The sequence below is a fragment of the Plodia interpunctella genome, chromosome 17 (genome assembly GCF_027563975.2).
Source record: "Plodia interpunctella isolate USDA-ARS_2022_Savannah chromosome 17, ilPloInte3.2, whole genome shotgun sequence".
Taxonomy (NCBI): Eukaryota; Metazoa; Arthropoda; class Insecta; order Lepidoptera; family Pyralidae; genus Plodia; species Plodia interpunctella.
Window position 1 is genome coordinate 8,609,387 of NC_071310.1, and position 21,401 is coordinate 8,630,787.

At 38.4% G+C, this 21,401-nt stretch overlaps 5 protein-coding genes across 5 annotated transcripts; 2 read left to right on the forward strand and 3 right to left on the reverse strand.

Annotated features, from left to right (window-relative positions):
- Positions 1–1,640: 1,640 nt before the first annotated feature.
- Rrp46 lies at positions 1,641–4,456 on the reverse strand. The gene is made up of 5 exons (XM_053757491.2): positions 4,230–4,456; positions 3,628–3,754; positions 3,176–3,284; positions 2,255–2,453; positions 1,641–1,787 (listed from the first exon to the last, which is right to left on the reverse strand). Exons 1-5 carry the CDS (start codon positions 4,330–4,332, stop codon positions 1,660–1,662), a joined length of 666 nt encoding a protein of 221 aa, XP_053613466.1. The 5' UTR covers positions 4,333–4,456; the 3' UTR covers positions 1,641–1,659.
- A 316-nt stretch (positions 4,457–4,772) lies between these two features.
- Positions 4,773–7,621, forward strand: LOC128676992 (uncharacterized protein). Its single transcript, XM_053757492.1, has 4 exons — positions 4,773–4,911; positions 5,147–5,221; positions 5,555–5,944; positions 6,322–7,621. Exons 2-4 carry the CDS (start codon positions 5,149–5,151, stop codon positions 6,477–6,479), a joined length of 621 nt encoding a protein of 206 aa, XP_053613467.1. The 5' UTR covers positions 4,773–4,911; positions 5,147–5,148; the 3' UTR covers positions 6,480–7,621.
- Positions 7,595–8,420, reverse strand: LOC128676990 (uncharacterized). Its single transcript, XM_053757490.2, has one exon. It carries the CDS (start codon positions 8,418–8,420, stop codon positions 7,689–7,691), a length of 732 nt encoding a protein of 243 aa, XP_053613465.1. The 3' UTR covers positions 7,595–7,688.
- On the reverse strand, positions 7,595–12,520 carry LOC128676989 (uncharacterized protein). Its single transcript, XM_053757489.2, has 3 exons — positions 11,658–12,520; positions 11,026–11,213; positions 7,595–9,873 (listed from the first exon to the last, which is right to left on the reverse strand). The coding sequence occupies exons 1-3, from the start codon at positions 12,268–12,270 to the stop codon at positions 9,673–9,675; spliced, it is 1,002 nt and encodes a 333-aa protein (XP_053613464.1). The 5' UTR covers positions 12,271–12,520; the 3' UTR covers positions 7,595–9,672.
- Positions 12,521–12,703: 183 nt separating this feature from the next.
- Rsph4a (Radial spoke head protein 4a) lies at positions 12,704–20,054 on the forward strand. The gene is made up of 13 exons (XM_053757640.2): positions 12,704–12,915; positions 13,077–13,266; positions 13,525–13,650; positions 13,916–14,004; positions 14,238–14,325; positions 14,710–14,791; positions 15,063–15,196; positions 15,461–15,580; positions 15,995–16,148; positions 16,260–16,405; positions 16,847–17,061; positions 18,571–18,715; positions 19,769–20,054. Exons 1-13 carry the CDS (start codon positions 12,785–12,787, stop codon positions 19,862–19,864), a joined length of 1,716 nt encoding a protein of 571 aa, XP_053613615.1. The 5' UTR covers positions 12,704–12,784; the 3' UTR covers positions 19,865–20,054.
- Positions 20,055–21,401: the final 1,347 nt, after the last annotated feature.

Sequence of the window (21,401 nt, forward strand, 5' to 3'; positions counted from 1 at the left end):
GAGAACCAATCACCTGTTTGATGCTTGCGCTGGCGTCCCAAAGGTTTCAGGTAATTTAAAGCCAAAACTGCTTTTCAATAGCTCTTATTGATACGCAACAAGGATTGAAAAAAAAAACATATATACTTTTCATTACCTACAATTAAGACAAAACAACAAATTTATTATTATCTCCATAATCAATTACACAGTATGGAAAAAGGAAAAGGTATAATGTAGAAATTCATGACTGGTGTCTGAACTAAGCTTGTATCTCAGTACCCCAGCGTCTCCACAATGCGATACAAAAAGGTAAAGTGTATCCCAGTCCTTAAAGAAGCACGTTCGAAAGGATTTCCTTTTTTTCCCTTACGTTCGGTAGCGGGTCGGCGTCGCAAAGGTCCGCATTCGATTCACATTGTTATGCCGGTGATGGCTATCATATACAGCCTGAATGACCGTTTAATTGGCCACGTCTGTTACAAAATGCCAAACGATTGTAGTTTTCAAGATAATTATTATATACTTAAGTACATTCATTCGTTGCGTTATGACATTACAATATTTAAGGTTATCCTAACTAATAATATAAATGCTAAAGTAAGTTTGTTTCTTACCTCTTCACGCTCTATATACTGAACCAATCTTCTTAAAATCTTTCATACATGTAGTTTGAAGTACGGAGAAGGACATCGACCTTTCATCCCGGAAAAATAACTGCTCTCGTGGGAAATCACGCAGGCGAAGCCGCGGGCTAAAGTTAAATTTAAGTGAGATAAAATTGTTTGATTTTGAATATAGATTTTGATAGGCGACTGTACTGTAGAAAAAACAGCCGATCCTTAAAACAAAATGCACTATCATATTTACTTAAGTATATGTTTTTGTTATGAATGCTTCATTTGTATTAAAGTCATTGTTTGATAACTATGGTTTTGAGATTTTGCGCATATTATATGTAGTTGATAATAGTAAAATTTTACACCGAGATCTAGCGAGAGGTGTATAGCGAGGGAGGTCCGAGAGGGAGTCGAAGGCGTAAATCGTAATTTCTTTACAGTGATAAATAATTCTTCATACAACACCTGTCTACGAAAAAAATACAATTTTAAAAGCTTGCATTGTAAATACTTATTTTGAAACAAGAATACCAATCGCTGTCATTAAATTTTACAATAACACAACGGAATCGTTTGGTACCTACTGTCCAAATTACATTTATATTCAGCTACTTTCACATTTACTTCCCAAGGGAATTATGGATTATCATATAATTTTTTGACGACCTCGGTGGCGCAGTGGTAAAGTTCTTGCCACTGAACCGAGAGGTCCCGGGTTCGATCCCCGGTCGGGTCATGATGGAAAATGATCTTTTTCTGATTGGTCTTGGATGTTTATCTATATACGTATTTGTTATAAAATATAGTATCGTTGAGTTAGAATCCCATAACACAAGTCTCGAACTTACTTTGGGGCTAGCTCAATCTGTGTAATTTGTCCTAATATATTTATTTATTTATTTTCCGCCCGCCTTTTTGTTCGATTACGTATTTTCGCATCTAAGTTTAAACATGATTCTTTCCGAGCAGATGTCGTATAAAATGTAAAATTATTTCGTTCTGTGTCATCTGTGTGGGTGTATTGAAAAAGAAACAACAACATGACTCGCATAATAATATATTAACCTATAACATTTCCATATTTGGAGACGACTTCGCGGTAGAACCCGAAGATCAGGTCGCTGGCAGCGCGGCTCCGCTCCAGCGCCTCTCTGTACGTGTCCTCGCCGAACGAGCCTTCTGTGAAACCTAACAACAAATATTATGTACCAATTACTATAATGTACTGCCTTATTTATTTTTCATTAGTATGTTCTACGTAGAGACATAGCCTGCTTACAGTTTTAATATATGTATAGATATAGATATACTGGCTTTTGCACATACACACTTTGAGCCCCTTTTTTACCCCCTTAGAGGATCAATTTTGAAAAATCCTTAGTGCACCCCTAGACCACATAAGGAACCTTCGTGTTTCTAGACCCAGCGGTTTGGGCTGTGCCTTGATATCCAGTCAGTTGTTCGGTGTCTTCTTTTATATATAGATTTATGTTTCCAACACAACAGTACAAAAATAAAACTACAAACAGCAAACTGTGTACAAATGTGCTACTTATTTCTATAGACATTTCTTTCAGTAAACCAGCGAAAAAAAAAAAGGAAAAAAAACAGACATTATAGTTTCCGAGTTCCCTCCACCTGATCAATCAACTTACTGGTAATAAGCGTCTTCCCCCGACTCTCGAACACGAAGTTCATGTGCGCGCGCGCAGCGTCCGCCTGCCGGCCGCTGGGGTCGAGCAGCAGCGCGCCGGCGTCGTCGAGCGCCACCGACACGGCCGCGAACACGTAGCGTAGGGACACGCCCGCGTTCAGTAACGCTAGACATACGCAGTTCAAGCTGCACGACAGCAACTGGTGGGATATAATATTGTACTGCACAAATTGGTTACATAGTAAACAAATTCTCTGTCATCTTTAGAATGAATGCAACTAAGAGACTAACGAGATTCAGGTTGCATTCACGGTTGTGGTGGAGTTCGGGAGTCCATGTAGTTAAAAATAAGTTCAAATTTATGTTTGGCTTAGTTTGGCTATGATTTTATGACCGGCCACCTGGCTGGCGTAAACCTCTTAGAATGCTGTTTTTGCCTCAAAAGGCAATGTGTTCCTTAGTCGCCTCGTACGACATCTTTAGGAGGATATGAAGTAGTTATATTCTAGGGCGGGAACCACATGACACATCAGAATAGGACAATTCTGCCATATCCTATTATATATATCACATATAAAGGGAAGTAATTCTAATCTAACTTATAAATTGTTATGTTCGAAATAACAATTAATTGTGTATAAATAAAACACGCTAAGTAGCTGTTGTCAGTGTTGTGTATTGGCGGTAAAACAAAGTGAAGTAATGTCACATGTCACATTAAGTGTCAACATGAAGCCGATCAACAGATATACACATTTTATCTATTAATAAAGTGAGCAAGTACTAGGCCAATATATAACATAAATTTAAATGTTTACTTCTTAAATTAAATGTTTAATTCTTCATTTACTTACTAAAGTCATTGTTTTACCTGTATACAGAAAAAAACTGAGTTATGTTCAGTTAGTGAAAGTGTAATTACCCCTCCGTAGTCCTCCAGCTCCTGTATAGTGACAGTGATGGCTGTTCGCGGGTATAAACTACCCAGGATTGCGGTCTCACAGGTCTGTTTTATCACATTCTCTTTATATCTGAAATACAGTAACATAGAATACATATAAAAAAACAATTTTAGAACAGTAAAAATGGACTCAGATGCTTAGCAGCAGATGAAGACACCGTGAAAATTTTTGTCTTGCTTGCAGCACACCAATTTGTTTAAATCAAATCAAATAAACGAATTATCTATCTATCTAATATGCTCAGAGAAAGGTACAATCTTAGACAAATATTTTTCTATTTCTTATTTAATGTCTGCCTGATGGATGCATATGTGTAGTTTGAAGTGTGGAGAAGGACACAGGTTACCCTTCATCCCGGACAAATAAATGCTAGTGGCCGAAAGCTAGTGTTATATATAAAAGCTTAGTTTACCTGTCGCCAACTGATGGCTTCCCACTTTTAGTACAAAAAAGGACTTCCAACATTGATTTTTCTATACTTTGACTTTGCATTTTTACATCGATTGGTCCATTTACACTTGCTAAAGCCACAGTCTCACCTGAGAACAGAAAAAACCTCCAATTCAATATTTACTAGCTTTAAAAAGTTCCTTTATGTATACTAATACATATACACAACATATTATAATTTAATAAACTAAAACAAATAACAGGAAAATAAATTAGATGCTTGCAATAAAACAGGTACAATGGCAAAATCATCATTTAGCTAAACAATGAAGGCATAAAATAAAAATTCAAGTGTTACATCAAACATAAAAATTTTGCAGTAATTTCAGTCGTCACATATGCTTGGCATGAAATGACAGAGTAAATTAATGAGTAAAATCAAAAAATATATAAATAATAAGGAAAAACGAAGTAAATAAAAACAAATATAATAAATAATCTCCAGCCTCCAGACAGAAGAAAGAAAACAGAGGAAGTGTATAATATATTTATACGTCTAAATAAGAGATTAATTTATAATTTTAAAGGAAAACTTTATTTTCATAATGTATGTTTAGGTTGTACCTTGAGACAAAATCGCCGAACCATCGGATTTACTTAGAAAATTCAATTCGCACTTCATAGGTTTTAATTTAAATTCTTTAGAATCCATTTCCTCAACACCCATTTTGAAATTATATTTGTATCTAGTTTACATAAATTAAATTTAGTGAACACTATTACGAAGAAACATAGAAAATAACATTGGAAATCTCAGTTGAAAATACAAACATGTGGAAATGACATATAAAGAAAATGACATTTACATCTGTTTTTTAATGAAGCCGGTGATTTGAATTTTGATGTATTAAGTGCAACTACTAGTGTTAGTGTTAAGTAGTAGTCAGTTGTATTTTCTCTTGTATTTATGTTCATTTATTTAGTTATTTAGGTATCGTTACTTTTTTATCTAAAAAATAAGGTGACGTTAGAAAGGTTTATTGAGTAAAATACACAGATATTAGATAAAATATTACATTGAATGGCTGCATGGCTTAAAGCCAAGCCAACAAAATTAAATAATAAAATATTACTGTCAATGTCATGTCACTTCAAACAAATTGACAAATGGGTAATCATTGACGTAGGTAACCTGAAATTGGCCGAAAGTGCCGAAACGAAACGAAAGGTAGAAACCACAGGTAGAAACCTACATAAGTAAACCGGGCGGAAGAAGTCGTTTAAAAAATCTTCCAACTTCCATCAAGTGAGTACTGCTTCTACTAACTTTGAACATAACATTTATTCATTGCGAACATAATAATTTACTTTTCCTACCTCATTATCAAGTATCTCTTTCCACTGTTTGCTTACGCCGGCCGATAAATTTTTCTTTCGTAGATAAGTCTCTATATCTCAAGTGGGTGAGCTTTTGAACAAGATATCGCGGACGTAGCCTTAAAACATTACTTAGTGTGTTATTTTTGTGATCTTGTGGACAGGAATGCAGAAAATCGTCATATTCGGTGCCACTGGCATGACCGGCCTCTGCGCCTTGGAAGCAGCGGTCAAGAAAGGTAAATAATGGTAATTTGTCATACGGCTTACATCATACAATATAAAAATATGATACTCCATAAGAATATGTAGATGTATACCTTATGCCACTTGAAAATCAGCACTGTGGCTTTTGACACAGCAACATGCTGAGCAGATCTCGAAGAGAAGTTGGATGTTTGAATTTTTATTTTATATATTTTTTTGTTGAATAAACACATTATTTCTCTTTCTTACCCATTGGATATATATAATTAAATATTTGATTATTGGCAAAAAATTGAATGGAATATTTATTGATAGAATATTACAGATCATGGAAAATATAACAATTTTAGTTTTTTCCCTACTAGGTCTCTCAGTGCGAGCATTTGTTCGAGATCCTGCTAAAGTCCCAGAGACGCTTAAAGATAAGGTTGAGATATTCAAAGGCGATGCCGTGTCGGACCCACAATCTGTCAAGGACGCTGTTGATGGAGTGGACGGGGCTGTCATCATTCTCGGCACCAGGAATGCCCTTGAGCCTACTACAGACTTGTCAGTTGGGACTAAGAATATAATAGATGCTCTGATAGAGAAAAATGTGACCAAAGTGTCAGTCTGTATGTCTGCGTTCCTGTTCTATGAGCCAGATAAGGTACCACCGAGGTTTGTAGACCTGAATGCCGATCACGAGAGGATGTTTGAGATCGTGAAGGATTGCCCGCTGGATTGGATTGCTGTGTTCCCTCCACATATATCAGGTCAGTATAATTTAAACTCAACATGTGATGTATGTATCTGCACACACGATGAAAGATGCTGCCAGGTCAGTCAAAACCATAATAGAAAAGCAGCCTATGTTACTCCTGCCTGAAGGCCTACCCCATCAAAATCGGCCCAAGTTGTTTTTGAGTTTATTCTTTAGAAACAAAAATACTAATCTTATATAATATTAGTATGGATGGTAACTTTTTAAAAATCTGCAAACTACTGCCATTTCTAAACCACCCCTTCTGTGATGATAAAAAGTGAGTAAAACATAAATCTTAAGTTACTGTCACACTAGTGTAGTAAGTTTAGATTTACGAATATACATATTTAATTTAGCTCACATACACTTTTCTTTATCTCTCTCCAGACGAGCCAAGCCGTGAGATCATAGTCGAGGTGAACCCGGAGAAGTCTCCCGGCCGTGCTGTCTCCAAGTGGGACCTCGGGCAGTTCTTTGTGGACTGTCTGAGCGAGCCCAAGTACTACAAATCTGTTATCGGGATCTGCAACGCCCCTCAGAAGTGAAAACAATAGGGTTAACACATGTAGTTCTTTGTACTGTCAACAGAAGGAATAACCATATGTCAACAGCGCAAACATTCAACAAAAACACATACACAACTTTAGTTGCCCATTCGGATGCATGTAATGTGTGCAATAAAACTGAAGATTTGCTTCATGTTTTGTTGGAATGTGATCAGTACTCAAGCTTAAGAAATAAACTCCTGCGTGATCTCTGTTTGGGCAATGGTGAGATCAATATTACGTTGAACAAACTGTTGTCTCGGGAGGCCAAATGTATTTATACATTCTGGAGAGGGGTGATGATGCAAATTGAATTTCCCCATGAGGCTGGCATAGTCGCAACTGTAGCCTCGACAAAAAATAGATTAAAAAAAAAAAAACTTTAGTTTCTGAAACATGTTACTTTACACTCGTCTATACCACGTGGCTTGTGTAGACAAAACTTTGTCTAGCAAACAAAATGTTTTGCGAGGCGACCAAGTTGTAAAAATGGCGGATGATATTACAGTACCCGACCCGGTAATTTTAATTTCATGTATATGTTTTTCTCTAGGCAAAAATTTTAAAATCGAAACATTATTTTTTGTAAACAATTTTGTTGATTGTTGCAATGTTTTTGTTCTGTAGTCTAGCAACAACATAGCAAAGTCTGCAACATAATATATCAGGTGTTTTTCTGTTGCCCGTACAAGGTTTAGGCAATTCCTACAGTATTTAGGCGGTATAGAAACAAATGTTATTCACGCACAGCATAAATTATTTTGTTTTTAATGTGTATTTTTGTATCCAAAAGTAATAGATTTTAAGGGTGTATGACTTCCAAGAGCATTTAGCACGGTATACTGAACTGATTTATACTTACTCATATGCAATATGAGCCAGGTCTCGTTCGCGCGAGAGTTAAAATTTGGAGTTTTTAAAACGTTTCGTTTGAAATACAACAATTTACAACGCTTCTTAACGCGCGCTGGAAAAGCGCTCGTGCGAACGAGGCCTTAGTATTTATGTTGTGATAGCGATTAACTTTCATTTGTAAGGCATTATAGTTAGATACTATTTTTATTGTATAATGTTATGGTGTCTCTGTAAGACTATGTAAATCCAACAATGAAACGTTGCAATAAATCATTTTATTGGTTTTACAATTTTTTTTACATTACACGATAACAATATTGAAATTGATTGGTGAATGGTGATGCTATTTAGGGATCAGTGCCAAATGGGGATCCCTTTGGTTTTTATCAAAATTGAGTCTAAAATGAAATCGTCCTCAGACTTGTTTTCCTTGAGGTTCATTGGCGCCATGTCATACCTCGATGCGACGCTTCCGAACACACGCGAAGACTCCCGACTGCCCTTCCTGGACACGAGCGTCTCCACAGTAGTTGGGTATATGTCTGTCCCGCTGAACACCGAACTAGGGCTCCACGGGTACTTAGGTTTCACTTTACCAGAAACACTTGACAGCCCGTTGCTCGTAAAAGTCTCTATAGTCCAAGAGCTCAACGTATCAGAAGATCTGATACGAGTAAGTTTCAGTTTTGGGAAACGAAATGCAGAATCTTGTTCTGTTGGCACACTCGGAACATTATATAGGGTGATAGTTGTCTTGACAGACAAGTTCTCCGGCGAGGATGCCCTCACTGTTGAGCTGGAAATAGGCATGAGGCTCGCCGAGGATGGATAACTTCGTACGGCGCCTTTATGTGAAGCGATAGACGCGTATGAATTATAATCAGTACTCCAAGGTGTGCTGATCATGCTGAGGGTGTTTTCCGTGTTGCTGTTCCTCAATGATCTGACATTAGCTATAGCTGACGTGGAGAAAGTGATGTTGGTCAACAAAGTGTTTGTTGTCGATGACAATGCTTTTCGGTTTTTCCTCTTAATTTTAACCAAGCTTGTGTTCTTCGGCGTGTGCCGTGGGAGAACTTTACTCATGTTTGCAAAGTGTGGACATAGCAGTGACGTGTCGACAAGATATTAACGACAATGACAAGGCTTTTCGATTTTTTTTTCTCTTCGTTTTAACCAAGCTCGGGTTCTTCGGCGTGTGCCGTGGGAGGAGTTTGGTCATGTTTATAACGTGTGGAACTTCGACATGGCGGTGATGGGGTAGCAGTCGTTCGCCAGCTGCAGCAGCCACCGATACTCCTCGATTGAGTCGACCAATGTCACCAGGTATTGTATAGGATTCATACTCAGGCAATTAATGTGCCTGTCCCGTGACAAACTAATGAAACATAATTTTCATTTAATCTTCGATAATTTCCGTTGTCTAAAATTGTCCATGAAAACGTGTATTTTATTTGTTGAGTTTTTTAACATGAGTTTTGCAAATTGTTAGCATCGTGTTTTGATTGACGTCGCGTACGTACCAATGACATTTTCCACGTTTCTAATAAATGGAATGAGGATGCATGTATTGTGCTTTTGCCCACGACTACGCCCGCGTAATTTTCCTACGGGAACATTTGTTTTTCCGGAATGAAAGGTACCCTATGTCCTTCTCTGTACTTTCAATGTATGCAAAGTTTCAAGAAGATTGGTGCAGCAAATAAAGGTTAATGAAATTATTTTTAGTATTCTTAATAACTATATTTAACAACTATTCACAGAAACAGATTCATTCTTACCTACTTTAATATATACATTTAGCTGTTGCCTGCGCGGGCGAAGGTTTGGGTTATTCGGCTTCGGGGGGGGAGACAGTTTTTTATTTTTTTTAAACTAGTACTTTTTTTTAAATTCCATTTCATGAAATAATGTGTATACCAATTTTCAACAAAATCAATTCAGCGGTTTAGCTGCGAAACGGTGACACGACACTTTTACGAATTTATAATAATAATTATTTTACGACCGGCCTGACGGCAATCCTCTATAGAAGTGTGACATCAATTTTGATGAGCGGTTGAGTGAGAACCGCTCTTCAAAATTGACGTCAATGTTAATCTATATAAATAAGATTGGGAGCTGTGTCCTCTTGACTGGCAACACTGGACCTTATCAACCAATCATGACCATTATATTTGGTATTACAATGGCAAAGAAATATAGTTCGTTAAAAATCCGTGTTCCCCTCTTTATAGACACATCGTGACACAGCTAAACGTGTGGCTTTCGTACTTCGCAATTCTAGGCTCTGTCTGCCCCGTAAGGGACTAAGACGTGATTTTGTAGACGACTGTTTTTATGCTAAAGCTTTCTCCTCCCTTCCTTGTCTATGTCTCAACATGTCGAGGTCCAACATCGCCTTCCCCAGTTCCCCGGTCCGGAACGCCTTGATCATGGTCCGCGCGACCTCGAGCAGGTCCGGGACGTCCCGCATGCTGTTGTCGTAGTTCCGGGTCCTGCGGACGCGGTTGAATTTGATAGCGCCGGCTAGGAGGACCTGAAAGGGATTCATGGTTTCATTCATTTCTTATTCTAATGTAATTTTTGGTGTGAATAGTATTTAAGTACCTATGGTAAGAATGGTAAAAATGGTGGATGGCACCGTAACTTCTGTACTTCTGATGAAGATTTTTAGCATTCCGTAGTCTTACAGGCAAGGAACCCTTATTGTTTCGCCATGTCCTGTCCGCCCGTCCGTCCATCCGCGGTCTAGTTAAAAAACTATTAGTACTAGAATTATGTAATTTTATACGGGTATTATACTTATTAATCACGCCGACAAAGTGGTCAAATAAGATCTTAAAATACCTATAATTTAAGGTACCCCCCCTATACGTGAAGCGGGAATGATATTTTTTTAAATAAATAAATAAATATATTAAATAAATATATTAGGAGAAATCACACAGATTGAGCTAGCCCCAAAGAAAGTTTGAGACTTGTGTTATGGGATACTAACTCAACGATACTATATTTTATAACAAATACATATATAGATAAACATCCAAGACCCGGGCCAATCAGAAAAAGATCATTTTCCATCATGACCCGACCGGGGATCGAACCCGGGACCTCTCGGTTCAGTGGCTAGAACCTTACCACTGCGCCACCGAGATCGTCAAATCTTTAAGATATATAAAGATATTGTTGAATAGGTATTTCAAAAACATTAGAGGTGTGGATTTAGTAAACCGCTCGTAATTTAAAGCTTTAAAATGTCAAAATTCGTTACGACATTAGTGCTCATAATAACGAAATTAAAAGCGAAATTATCACACCTAAGTTGTCTTTATAAATTTACGAGTAATAGTAGACTAACTGCTACAAAACTTCGAACAACGTTGCATGGTACGAAACTCGGTTAGTGAATCAGACTTATTTGATTGTTGTAGTCAACTACGGAACCCTACAATGCGCGTAGCCCGACACGCACTTGACCGGTTTTTAATAATTATTACAGATTTTAATTAGGCTGAACAAAAGAGTAGAGAGAAATGCAAGCTCAAATATCTCTCTATCTCATCTGAGTTTTTTCCCGGTTTCTTCATCAGCCGTTAAGCGTCGGACCCAGGGCCCGCTTTCCTACATTTTCCCTAGTTGTCAGACCATTGGCAAACTCAAAAAAATGTCTAGCACTGAAAACAGTTACCTTATTGATATCATCACACGGCTCTTCCAGCCCCATGTAGTCCACATACTTGAACTTTCCGTGCTTGTTCAGCCAGAACAGCAGGTAATCGGCGATAGCCTCCTCTCCCACCAGGTGGTCCTGCAGGGAGGCACACAGCGCCAGTTTCAGGCCCATCTCCACATCTGTTACAGACGGCTCTAGGATCCCTGGAATTAAAAAAAGTAGGTTAAACTTTGAAAATTGACTGAAAAGGCGATACTAAAACGACTGATAGACACATACTGAAATAAACTATTATGACAATAGGTGAGAGATCAAAACATAATATAATTAACTAGTTACTTGAAGATGAAATAACAAGTTATTCTATCTGATCCACCACTCAGAATTATTATTATACTAGCTGCTATCCACATAAATTTTTCATGGGAGGAGTTATTTTTCCAAGATGAACGGTAACCTATCTCCTTCTCCATACTTCAAACTACATGTATGCAAAATATCAAGAAGATTGGTTGAGTAGATAGAGTGAAAAGAGGTAACAAACAAACTTACTTTCGCATTTATAATATTAGTAACGATTTTAATTCTAGTCTGATCCATTGTAATAAACTTTACTATTCCTTATGAATATGTACAGTCTTACTCACCCGGAGTATCATACATGAATATAATTGGGTCATTATTTATTCTAATCTTGGTCATTAAACTCCGAGTGACCCCAGCCACTGCTCCGACCGGCAAGGCGTGTTTGATCCGCAGATTCCTTGACCGTAGCATGTTAATCAATGAAGATTTCCCAACATTTGGCACTCCGATTATCATCACATTATAATCCAACTCGTCACTTCTATTATACCTATTAGAATCCTTTATTAAGTCTACCATAAGGGGCCTGAGTGTTTTCAATCCACGGTCATACTGGTCTTTGCTATTCGTAAATACTACATGCTCAATATTCTGTTCAGCTTTCAACTGGTCAGATACTCTCGGTATTAATGAGCTTATCGTCAAGTCTTTCTTATTTAAAACTAATATGTGTGGCTTAGCACCAGTTACAGAGCTAGTGAATACAGGATTTCGGCCAGAGAATGGTATCCGCGCATCGTGAACCTCAATGACACAGTCAACATTGTTCAATTTCCTTTGCATTTGCTTCAAACCTTTGTTCATGTGGCCGGGAAACCACCGCAGCAGATCCTTGCTGATGTAGGGCATTTTTTTGCGGAAGTTGTACGCCGCAGCGTCGAATTTTGTTGCCATTTTCAATGGTTTGTTTGGGTATCGAGGTTATGTTTAATACCTTCGTTTATGTGCGTTATATACGTACGTTTATGTTCATCATCTAATACTTATAATAAACACGCCTCAAAAATGTAAATAATTGTAAATCACAATTTTAAGCAATTCATATAAATTAGATGAAGTAATTTAAAAATATATTATTTTTTCAGGCATTGAACAAATCTCAGAGTACTAAACAAACTTGACACTCAGCCAGCTTGGTGTCAAATGTCAAAGGTGTCATTTATGGATGCGTTTTGTTTTGTTTAGTTTAGTTTCGCTTCGCTTCAATCGTATTCATAAAAAAAAATCCAATAAGTATTTTTATTTTTTGTTGATGTATTTAACTCACTGATATTATTTTGTTTCCAAATAGTTTCGTTCAGATTTCTCTTCTAAAATTGAGTCAGATTGGCATATTTAGTCATAATAAGTAATATGCCGAAATGGCTATGATTGTCATAATAAATTGTTAATAAAATAATTTCCCAAAATGTCGCAAACTTTCTTATTGGAGCCGGATTTAATAGCGGCAACCGAAAATGTTATGCCAGATCTTAATAACGATTTGGTCTTAGCTAAAAATTTCTTAAAACAGCAAAGTGCTGCTACTGGAGATACTTTGTAAGTACTTGCATTACTAGCTCATTGAAATGTCATATCCGTAATAATTTATCATCTTCCTTCATCATTTAATATTTTCTACCAAAGCCAAAAATTTATAGTTATTTGGTCGACTTATACTACTTTTACTTGTTTATAAAAACAAAACATTATATCAACAGATATGACCACTTAGTAGACGTAATTCACAAGATCATAACACAGAAACCGCCTGATGTGGTGGACAATCTGGAGCAGTATTCCTGGCAGGTGAAACAGGAGAAGTTCCGACCCAACTTCGACCTGTTGAACGATGTCTATTTATCTCCACCACAGCTCTCCAACGTCAGGGTGATGGATGAAATGATATCTGTAAGGCGTTAGATAACTTTTATATCTCGTGTAATGTTCTTTATTGAGTGATATTATAGTATTCTAGTCTCAAGTTCTTGTAAAAATATTTTGCTCAAATGGTATTTTACATTTAGCACCGTACCAATGTTAGGTGAGTCTATTCTATATTCCTTTGATAGTGGTGTCTCCCAAGGTTCCATACTAGCTACTGTCTTAAAGATGATTTTAAATCTACGACTTTGCTACTTTATTTTTTGCTACTATTCGTTTTTCCAGCTAATAGAAAGCAAATACGGCAAGTTGGAGAACCTAGGAGAAGAAGAGCAGGAGTTAGACTTGGAGGAGGAATCCATCAAACCCAGAATAGCTGACCTATTGGACCACAACTACTATTTTAAACAAGTAAAGTATTATTTATTTATGGAGAAGGCGATGGCATGCCAGACCAATGGGTCTGGTAATGTGGCTGGTCAATATTAATGAATTTATGTGTGTTACATACTACATAAAGCGCCACAACCCTTAGCTTTTAGGAACATAAGTACAAGAAGAAAACTTTGTTTCTTGATATTCAGCATGTATTTTACAACATATATATACTCATACACACGCTCCTTTCGACACATGACCGAGATAGGTTCCTTACAGTAATATGTATCTTTTTCAGGCTGGATACGGTCTACCTGATAACGAATGTTATGCTGTTTACTTAGCACTAAATATGCTGGGAATTAAAGAGCCTGTTGCGACCGTTCGGTAAGATAAAAAAAACTTTGTACTTATGTATACTATGTAATTAATTGCATTGCATTGCATTGTATATATAACCTTTGTAATGTAACTTCCTACTGTTAAAAACAATTTGGAAATTGGTTGATCGGTTCCTAACCTACACACAAATCTTTTATTTATTTATTAATACTTTGTATGTAGATTAGTGTAGATAAGTTGGTTTATATTTCATAATTCATAAGGATACTTCTTTACAGGTTTTTTGGCAAGATATTCGGCACAAAAGCGAATTACTACATAGCAGAAACAGACCTGACCATAGAAGAACTAGATCGAAGGATTAGGGTAAACGCAAAAACGCTAGCTAATTTTTAAGTTTTCAGTATAATAGAACTGAAGAAACAAGTTTTTAGTTTAGAAGACCACATCGAAGAAAAGATATGATATCCTATAAGCATGGCCACACACTGGTTTCAGACAATACAAATAGCCATTTACTTTTAACGTTTAGATGACGTGTCCCAAAACAAAGGTCTCCACTCCACTCGTCTCGATCCAAGCCATAACAAAAGAAAAAGTAGGTATAGTAAATCCTGTATGCCCCACATCTGCACCCTGGAAGACGTGTATAACGTTATAAATAACGCTCTATCAGTCGCATCACACTCTGCTAGTTGACAGACTAATAAAAAGACTAGATAGTTTTTACCATATTTATCTTCTTTGCAGGAGTTTGACATGAAAGATATGCCTGGCGAGGGTGAGGGCGAGGGAGAAGGCCGCGCCCCTGAAGCTGAAGAGCACGAAACGAGTAACGTATAATATATAATTTGCATTTCTACTCCAATTTACATGTACAGTCGAAGCAAATTAACTTGACCCCTTGTGTTAATACACTTCTACACAAATATTATAAAGAGGAAGTAGCTGATAATTCTAAGATTACCTTCCCTAGCTAATCTTTTAATTACTCTATTGGTTTCCAAAATTAATTCACCATGACGCCGTTGTGTCAATTATTTAGGATGCGCTTAGGTGTTCTGTCGTCCTCCTAAGTGACAAAGTTGTGTTGTGATATGTAGTGCCAGAAGGCGAGGGTAAGGAGGAGAAGCCGAAGGAGCCGCAGCCGCCGAAGCTGCCCCCTGTGCCTGAGTCCACGTGGCAGCCCCCCGTGCCCATCCCCGTAGAGCGACCAGGGCAGGGCGCCAACAAAAAAGTAACCTACATTACATTCTTAGATTAGAATAAGTCCTATTACTTACTTATTTTGTATTCTGATCTTACATTTTTTTTTTTAAACCACACAGATTGAGCTAGCCCCAAAGTAAGTTCGAAACTTGTGTTATGGGATGCTAACTCAACGGTACTATATTTTTTATAACGAATACATATATAGAATACATTTAAATTTAAACACTTCCAGTTCCCGATATTTTTGATACTCTTAGCATGCTCAATTGTACATACGTCTTGGTTCTAGGTGTACTGGGTGTGCAACCAGCCGGGCGACCCCTGGGTCTGCTTGCCGGACGTGACGCCGGACCAGATCCGTGTGGCCCGGCTCACCGTGCGCGCCATGACTGGTGACCTGGATGCCGAGGTTATTCGTCCTCCAGTATTCAACATTTCAAATGTTTTTGGTAACTAAGAGTATCTTAGAAAATATGAAACCTCCACCAACCGACAATAAATTATTATGGGTAGTGTTTCTGGAGTAGTTTAGAGAATCTGTAGGATAATGCGTCACCTGCCGATAAAAATGACCTACTAATTATTATAAATGCGAAAGTTTGTGAGGATGTATATGTGTTGTTACTCTTTCACGCAAAATCTATTGGACCGATCGTTATGAAATTCGTTACATGGGTAGAATGTAACCTGATAACACATAGGATACTTTTTATTCCCAAATTTTTTTTTCATCTCTCCTTAGGTACCGACATCATAAATCCCAAAACCTTTTAGAATTTTAGGATTAAATACATTAGAAAGACAAATAAAAAACAAACTCTAGGTGCTCGTATTCCCGCCATTCGACGGCTGTGAGAAGAACTACCTGCGCGCGCAGATCGCCCGCATCCAAGCCTCTACGTCGATATCGCCGCAGGGCTTCTACACCTTCGGCTCTGGGGAAGAAGAAGAAGACATCGACATGGAAGAAGGAGCTGGTTCGTAGCCTCGAATTCTTGAAAACGCAGATAAATATATCAGTAAATATTATGTGTGGTCCTGTGGTATCTTGCGCGTCAACGCTCCTTCTCAACTGATACATCTTCCAGGTGACATGGCCTTCAATCCCAATCCGTTCTACCAGGGCCACATCCTGAAGGACCTAGTGGACAGCAACTTTACGTACTGGGTGCACCACGGCCGATACCTCCTCAAGCAGGGTCGCACTATTTGGTGGAACCCCAACGCTGGGATGGTGAGCTGTATTCTCTCTCTCTCTACCATCTTCACAGTTTAACGGATGGAAACATCTTTAAGATTCAGCTGTGGTTTTTCTCTTAATTTTTCGGGAGGGAGCCACACCTCAGCTTATACTGTGGTGTATCACCACATTCCGAGATATACTTCAGCTATCAACTATTGCTGCAGACTACTGTCGTGAAATTTATGCTACTTGCTTTGCTTGCGTCTTCACCAGATTGTAAATATTGTTACGAGCTTCGAGTTCGATAATTTGGAATAAACTCCTGATTACTCTTGGAGATTTATTACGTACACCACTCACTATGGAAACCCTAATTCGTCAACAAAACAATATTAACACGTAATTCTCCTAAATCCGGTAGTATCGTCAAGGTCGCTGATCACTTTGAACAAATGAACATGTTCCGCCTCTTTTGGCCATTGATATTCCCAGGACGAAGGCCTGGAAGAAGAAGAAGATGAAGGTCCTCCTCCAATAGAGCCTGAATCGGGACCATCTCTCTTCACCCCGCTGTCGGAAGACGGCCGGGTGGAGGGTATGCCGGGGTGGACTGCCCGCAGCAGCTCCAGCCTCCTGCCGGAGAAGGCACTGGCTATCTTGAGGAGCAACGTCTGGCCCGGGGCTGTAGCCTACGCCAACACTGGCAAGTAAGTTAGCTGTCTTTGAATCATTCTTTTCGATCTGTCTTTGGAATCTTTCTTTTCACATTTCTAAAGAGACTGCATCCACTAGAGCACGACCACTAAAGATAATGCATGTTATGAAGATCATAGTCACAATCAAATAAACACACATGACTCAAAGCCAGTAAGTACGTACATTAAAACAGATGGCAACAAAGGGTCTTCAAGACGCTAGAACGAAAAGCTAAACTATGGGGTCTGATCCAGACATTCCCCTGTAAGACGAAAGCTAGGTGGAAGGTATGCCGGGACGGACTGCCCGCACCTGCTGCAGAGAAACCACTGGCTACCTTGAGCACAAACCACTGGCAACGTCTGGCCCGAGGCTGTAGCCTACGCCAACACTGTAAGCGAGCTGTATTTAATCTAACTTTTGTGCAGCCAGTTGGGTCAGCTGTACAGTTATGAAGACCACAGTCAAAAACACAGTTCTAATGGCTTAATGCCATTAGGAAGTATGCATCTTATGATGACCACAGTCAAAAACAAATAAACGCACATGTCTCCTAGACATGAATGTCTCTTGAAGATGTGTGAATCTTCAAGAGATACACTATACTAGAACGTCGTTGAAGCGACCAATAATTAGGTTCTTTACTTGCTGCCATAAGACGGTTGGTTGGATAGTAAGCCTGGCTGTACCTGACGCAGCTTAACAACGATTAACAAACTCATATGATACGACTAGGATTTTAACCTGGCACCTTTAGATCACATATGGTACCTTAACCACGAGTTCGATACCCAGCCGTGTCATGATGGAAAATGATATTTTTCTGATTGGCCCGGCTCCAGATGTCTATCTTTATATGTATTTGTTATAAAATATAGTATCGTTGTGTTTATATCCCATAACACAAGTCTCAAACTTACTTTAGGTCTAGCTCAATCTGTGTGATTCGTCTTAATATATTTATTTATTTAACTGAGAGTAGCCGAAACAGAGACAAAGGCCGGTTTCATTGTTTGGGGCACGGAACACGACGGATAAGACTAGCAAAGGACAGTAAGAAGTGGTGAGAAAAAAGGGGGGGTTTTACCACTAATTTCCAATCTTAATGTCCATGTTATTGAAGATAGTTTTGTATTGTTTTATCTATCAATAACTAACATTTAACACGATGTATTTTATATTATGTAATAGTTTTTCTATTTAACTGTTTCCCAAATAAAAATAAAATAATTCTACTTCCCTATGTTAAGCAATTATTGTGTGCGTAGTGCGACTTTACTGTTTAAATCTCACCATCGAGTCGACTCGCAGTGAAACGCAGCTAATCAATCACAGTGTGCCATTGTGACGCAACGATAACCACACCGCAATGTGATTGGTTCGCTGCGAATCGACTCAAAAGTGAGAAGTGAAATTGAAACCAGCACTTTGCACTCTGATCAGCAGAACGAGTAGGAATAAACATCTGTACCTAGCAGGAGTGGGTTGTGTAGCCTGAAAATGATGATGTTACCCAACAGGAAATCGGAGTGCATGTATGTCGGGTGGGGCCTCAAGTTCCAACCCCCCAACTTCTCCCCCCTCCAGTTGCCGCGTCCCCAGGACGAGTACATCGTGGGCCCGGAGGTCATGGAGATGGCCGACCCCACCTTCGCTGATGAGGAGGTACTCCTTTTGTCCCCATCTCAATTTATGTGAACTCTGTATAGAAACAATGTTTTCCGGTGTCCAACTTTTTTTTGGCGCGAAATTCACATTTCGTCTATATCATTATGGGCTTAACCATTTATTATTTTAATCATTTGTTTATTTAGTGTCGACGCTGAATGTAGCCGAACCGAAGAGGCGAACACTTGCTAGAAACGCAATTTTTATCACAATGCCATTTTCACAAAACGTTATTTTCGCACAATACAAGACCATTTATTAAATCATAACCGTGAAAGCTACGAAGTATAGGTAACATGTCGAGGATCATGATAGAGTGAGACAACAGTACCGCGGTAATATGTGGAACTGCCAGCCACTTTCGTGTCGCGGACTCTTGTTTTATTTTAAACAAGCGGCCCGTCCCGGCTTCGCTCGGATGAAAACATAATTATACACCTAAAAACTTCCTCAGGAACCACACTATGTATTGGTGAAAACCGCATGACAATCCGTGCAGTAGTTTTTGAGTTTTTCGCGAACAGAAAGACAGGCGCGGCCGAGTACTTTGTTTTATAATATGTAAGGATAAGGATGAATACATCCTAGATAATAATCCTAGATAATAATCTATACTATTATTATAAAGAGGTAAGCGTTTGTGACTTTGTATGTTTGAGGCGGGTAATCTCCGAAGCTACCGAAACGATTTCAAAAATTCTTTCACCATTAGTAAGGTAATAATAATTATAAAAAAGTCCCCTGAAAAGGGTGTAAAAATAAGTTATATACATAATAATAATAATATGTCTTTATTCATGTTACTTAAATAAAAGTTATACAAAAGATCTAAATTAAGATTGAAAATAATATAAAGGTTACCTGAGCTAGGAAGAAAAATCATCCTGTGTTTCAGGCATTAAAAGTACCTACGTTTCTTGTAAAAGGTACATTATCCAAGATTGCTATAGGCTATATTTTATTTCAAAATTCTGACGGCAGCGAAGCCCCGGGCAACATCTAGTTATAAGTATGTAGATACAAGATATGTGAAAACAAAAGTAATTCCAGGCGTACCGTATCGCGCATCTGCCGCCCCCGCCGCCGCCGCCGATGATGGGAGAAGGAGAGGGCTACGGCGAGGAACAGGAGGAAGAGGATGAATGATATTATTAATAGATTCTAGTATATTCTTGTCTGTTATTATAATGTTTTTTAGAAACGTTGTTTTATTGAAATTAAATGATTTATTTACTTGAAACACGGTATAGGATGTAACAGACAATATAAGGACCAAACATGTCTCGCCATCGAGATGGCGTGTAAATTTAATTATTAATGCCTAATTATATTCCAGTATGCCTAATTATATTATATGCCAGTAGTTTGTAGCTTGTGAGAAATAACTATAAATATAAAAATTGACGAGAAAAAGTGCCTGTGAAGGTCTAATTTCTGAATAAATAATTTGAATTTATAATCTCATATTATTGAGCTTTTCAACTAACATACATGTTTGCCAGAATGCGATTGGACAAACTGGGAGCGACTTCTTTGTGGTTACTATGTGGATTCTTGAACTTAATGATATTTTAAACTTATATAATCTATAATTTAGGCAGTTTCAAAATAAATGTGTTACACGTATGTATTGTTATGAGGCCGATAAGAGAGTGGGGCCCGCGGCGGCGCGATGTCCGCCGCAGGCGATCTTCTGCGCGTGCATGTGTGTGTATGGCAATACACATATATACAAGGCGTTAATAGCGATAAAAATTCAAACAATGGCCATGCATATTAAAAACAGAAATTATTGTAAAAATGGCATTGTTCTAAAGTCGTTAAGGATGCTGCTTGTGCACGAAAATGTGGAATAACCGCAGCCAATCGAACTATTTATCTGTGGGCGATGTGAGGGTAAGCATTTCGAAATGAGACACAGCGAACCAATCACATTGCAGTGTGGTTGTCGTTGAGTCACAATGGCGCAATGTGATTGGTTCGCTGTGTCTCATTTCGAATTGATTGGATGGTCAGAAGCGAAAATGCAAACCCGCACTTCGCTCTCTGGTTCCTGAATTTCTGTCGACTCCCACGCAGGGCAGTTGAGGGGGCTGGGGTGCTGAGAGGGGAGCTAAATCAAGAGCAACTTTAAAATAAAATAATACAGATACAGTATCATCATCGTCATCATGGGGTGCCATCTTCGAATTGAAGTTTGGAGGTCAGCACACGGAAACCCTCGCGGCTTTGGGCCGCTATTTTCAGTTGGTTGTATCTAAGTCCGGTCCAATCCTTTATGTCATCAGACCACTTACGTCGAGGGCGGCCAAGAGGTCTTTTGCCTTCAAGAATCAGTCTTAGAAATTCACTGAGGTCCCCTTTGTATGTGGCCAAATACGATATAGGAATATCAGTATCACAGTATCCTACTAATATTACAAATGCAAAAGATTGTGAGGAAGTGTGTATGTATGTTTGTTACTCCTTAACGCAAAATCTACTGGACCGATTGTTATGAAATTTGGCACAAATTGAAATTTGGTAGAATATAACCTGGAATTACACAGTGCTTTGTCGACGCTGGCGCTTCTATCAGCTTTAGTGAGGCCATTGAACAACTGTATAAATCTCAATTGCTCTTGGTAAAAAAAAGCCAATCCGTATCAATATCAGAACCTTAGATGTAAGTTTGCAGAAAACA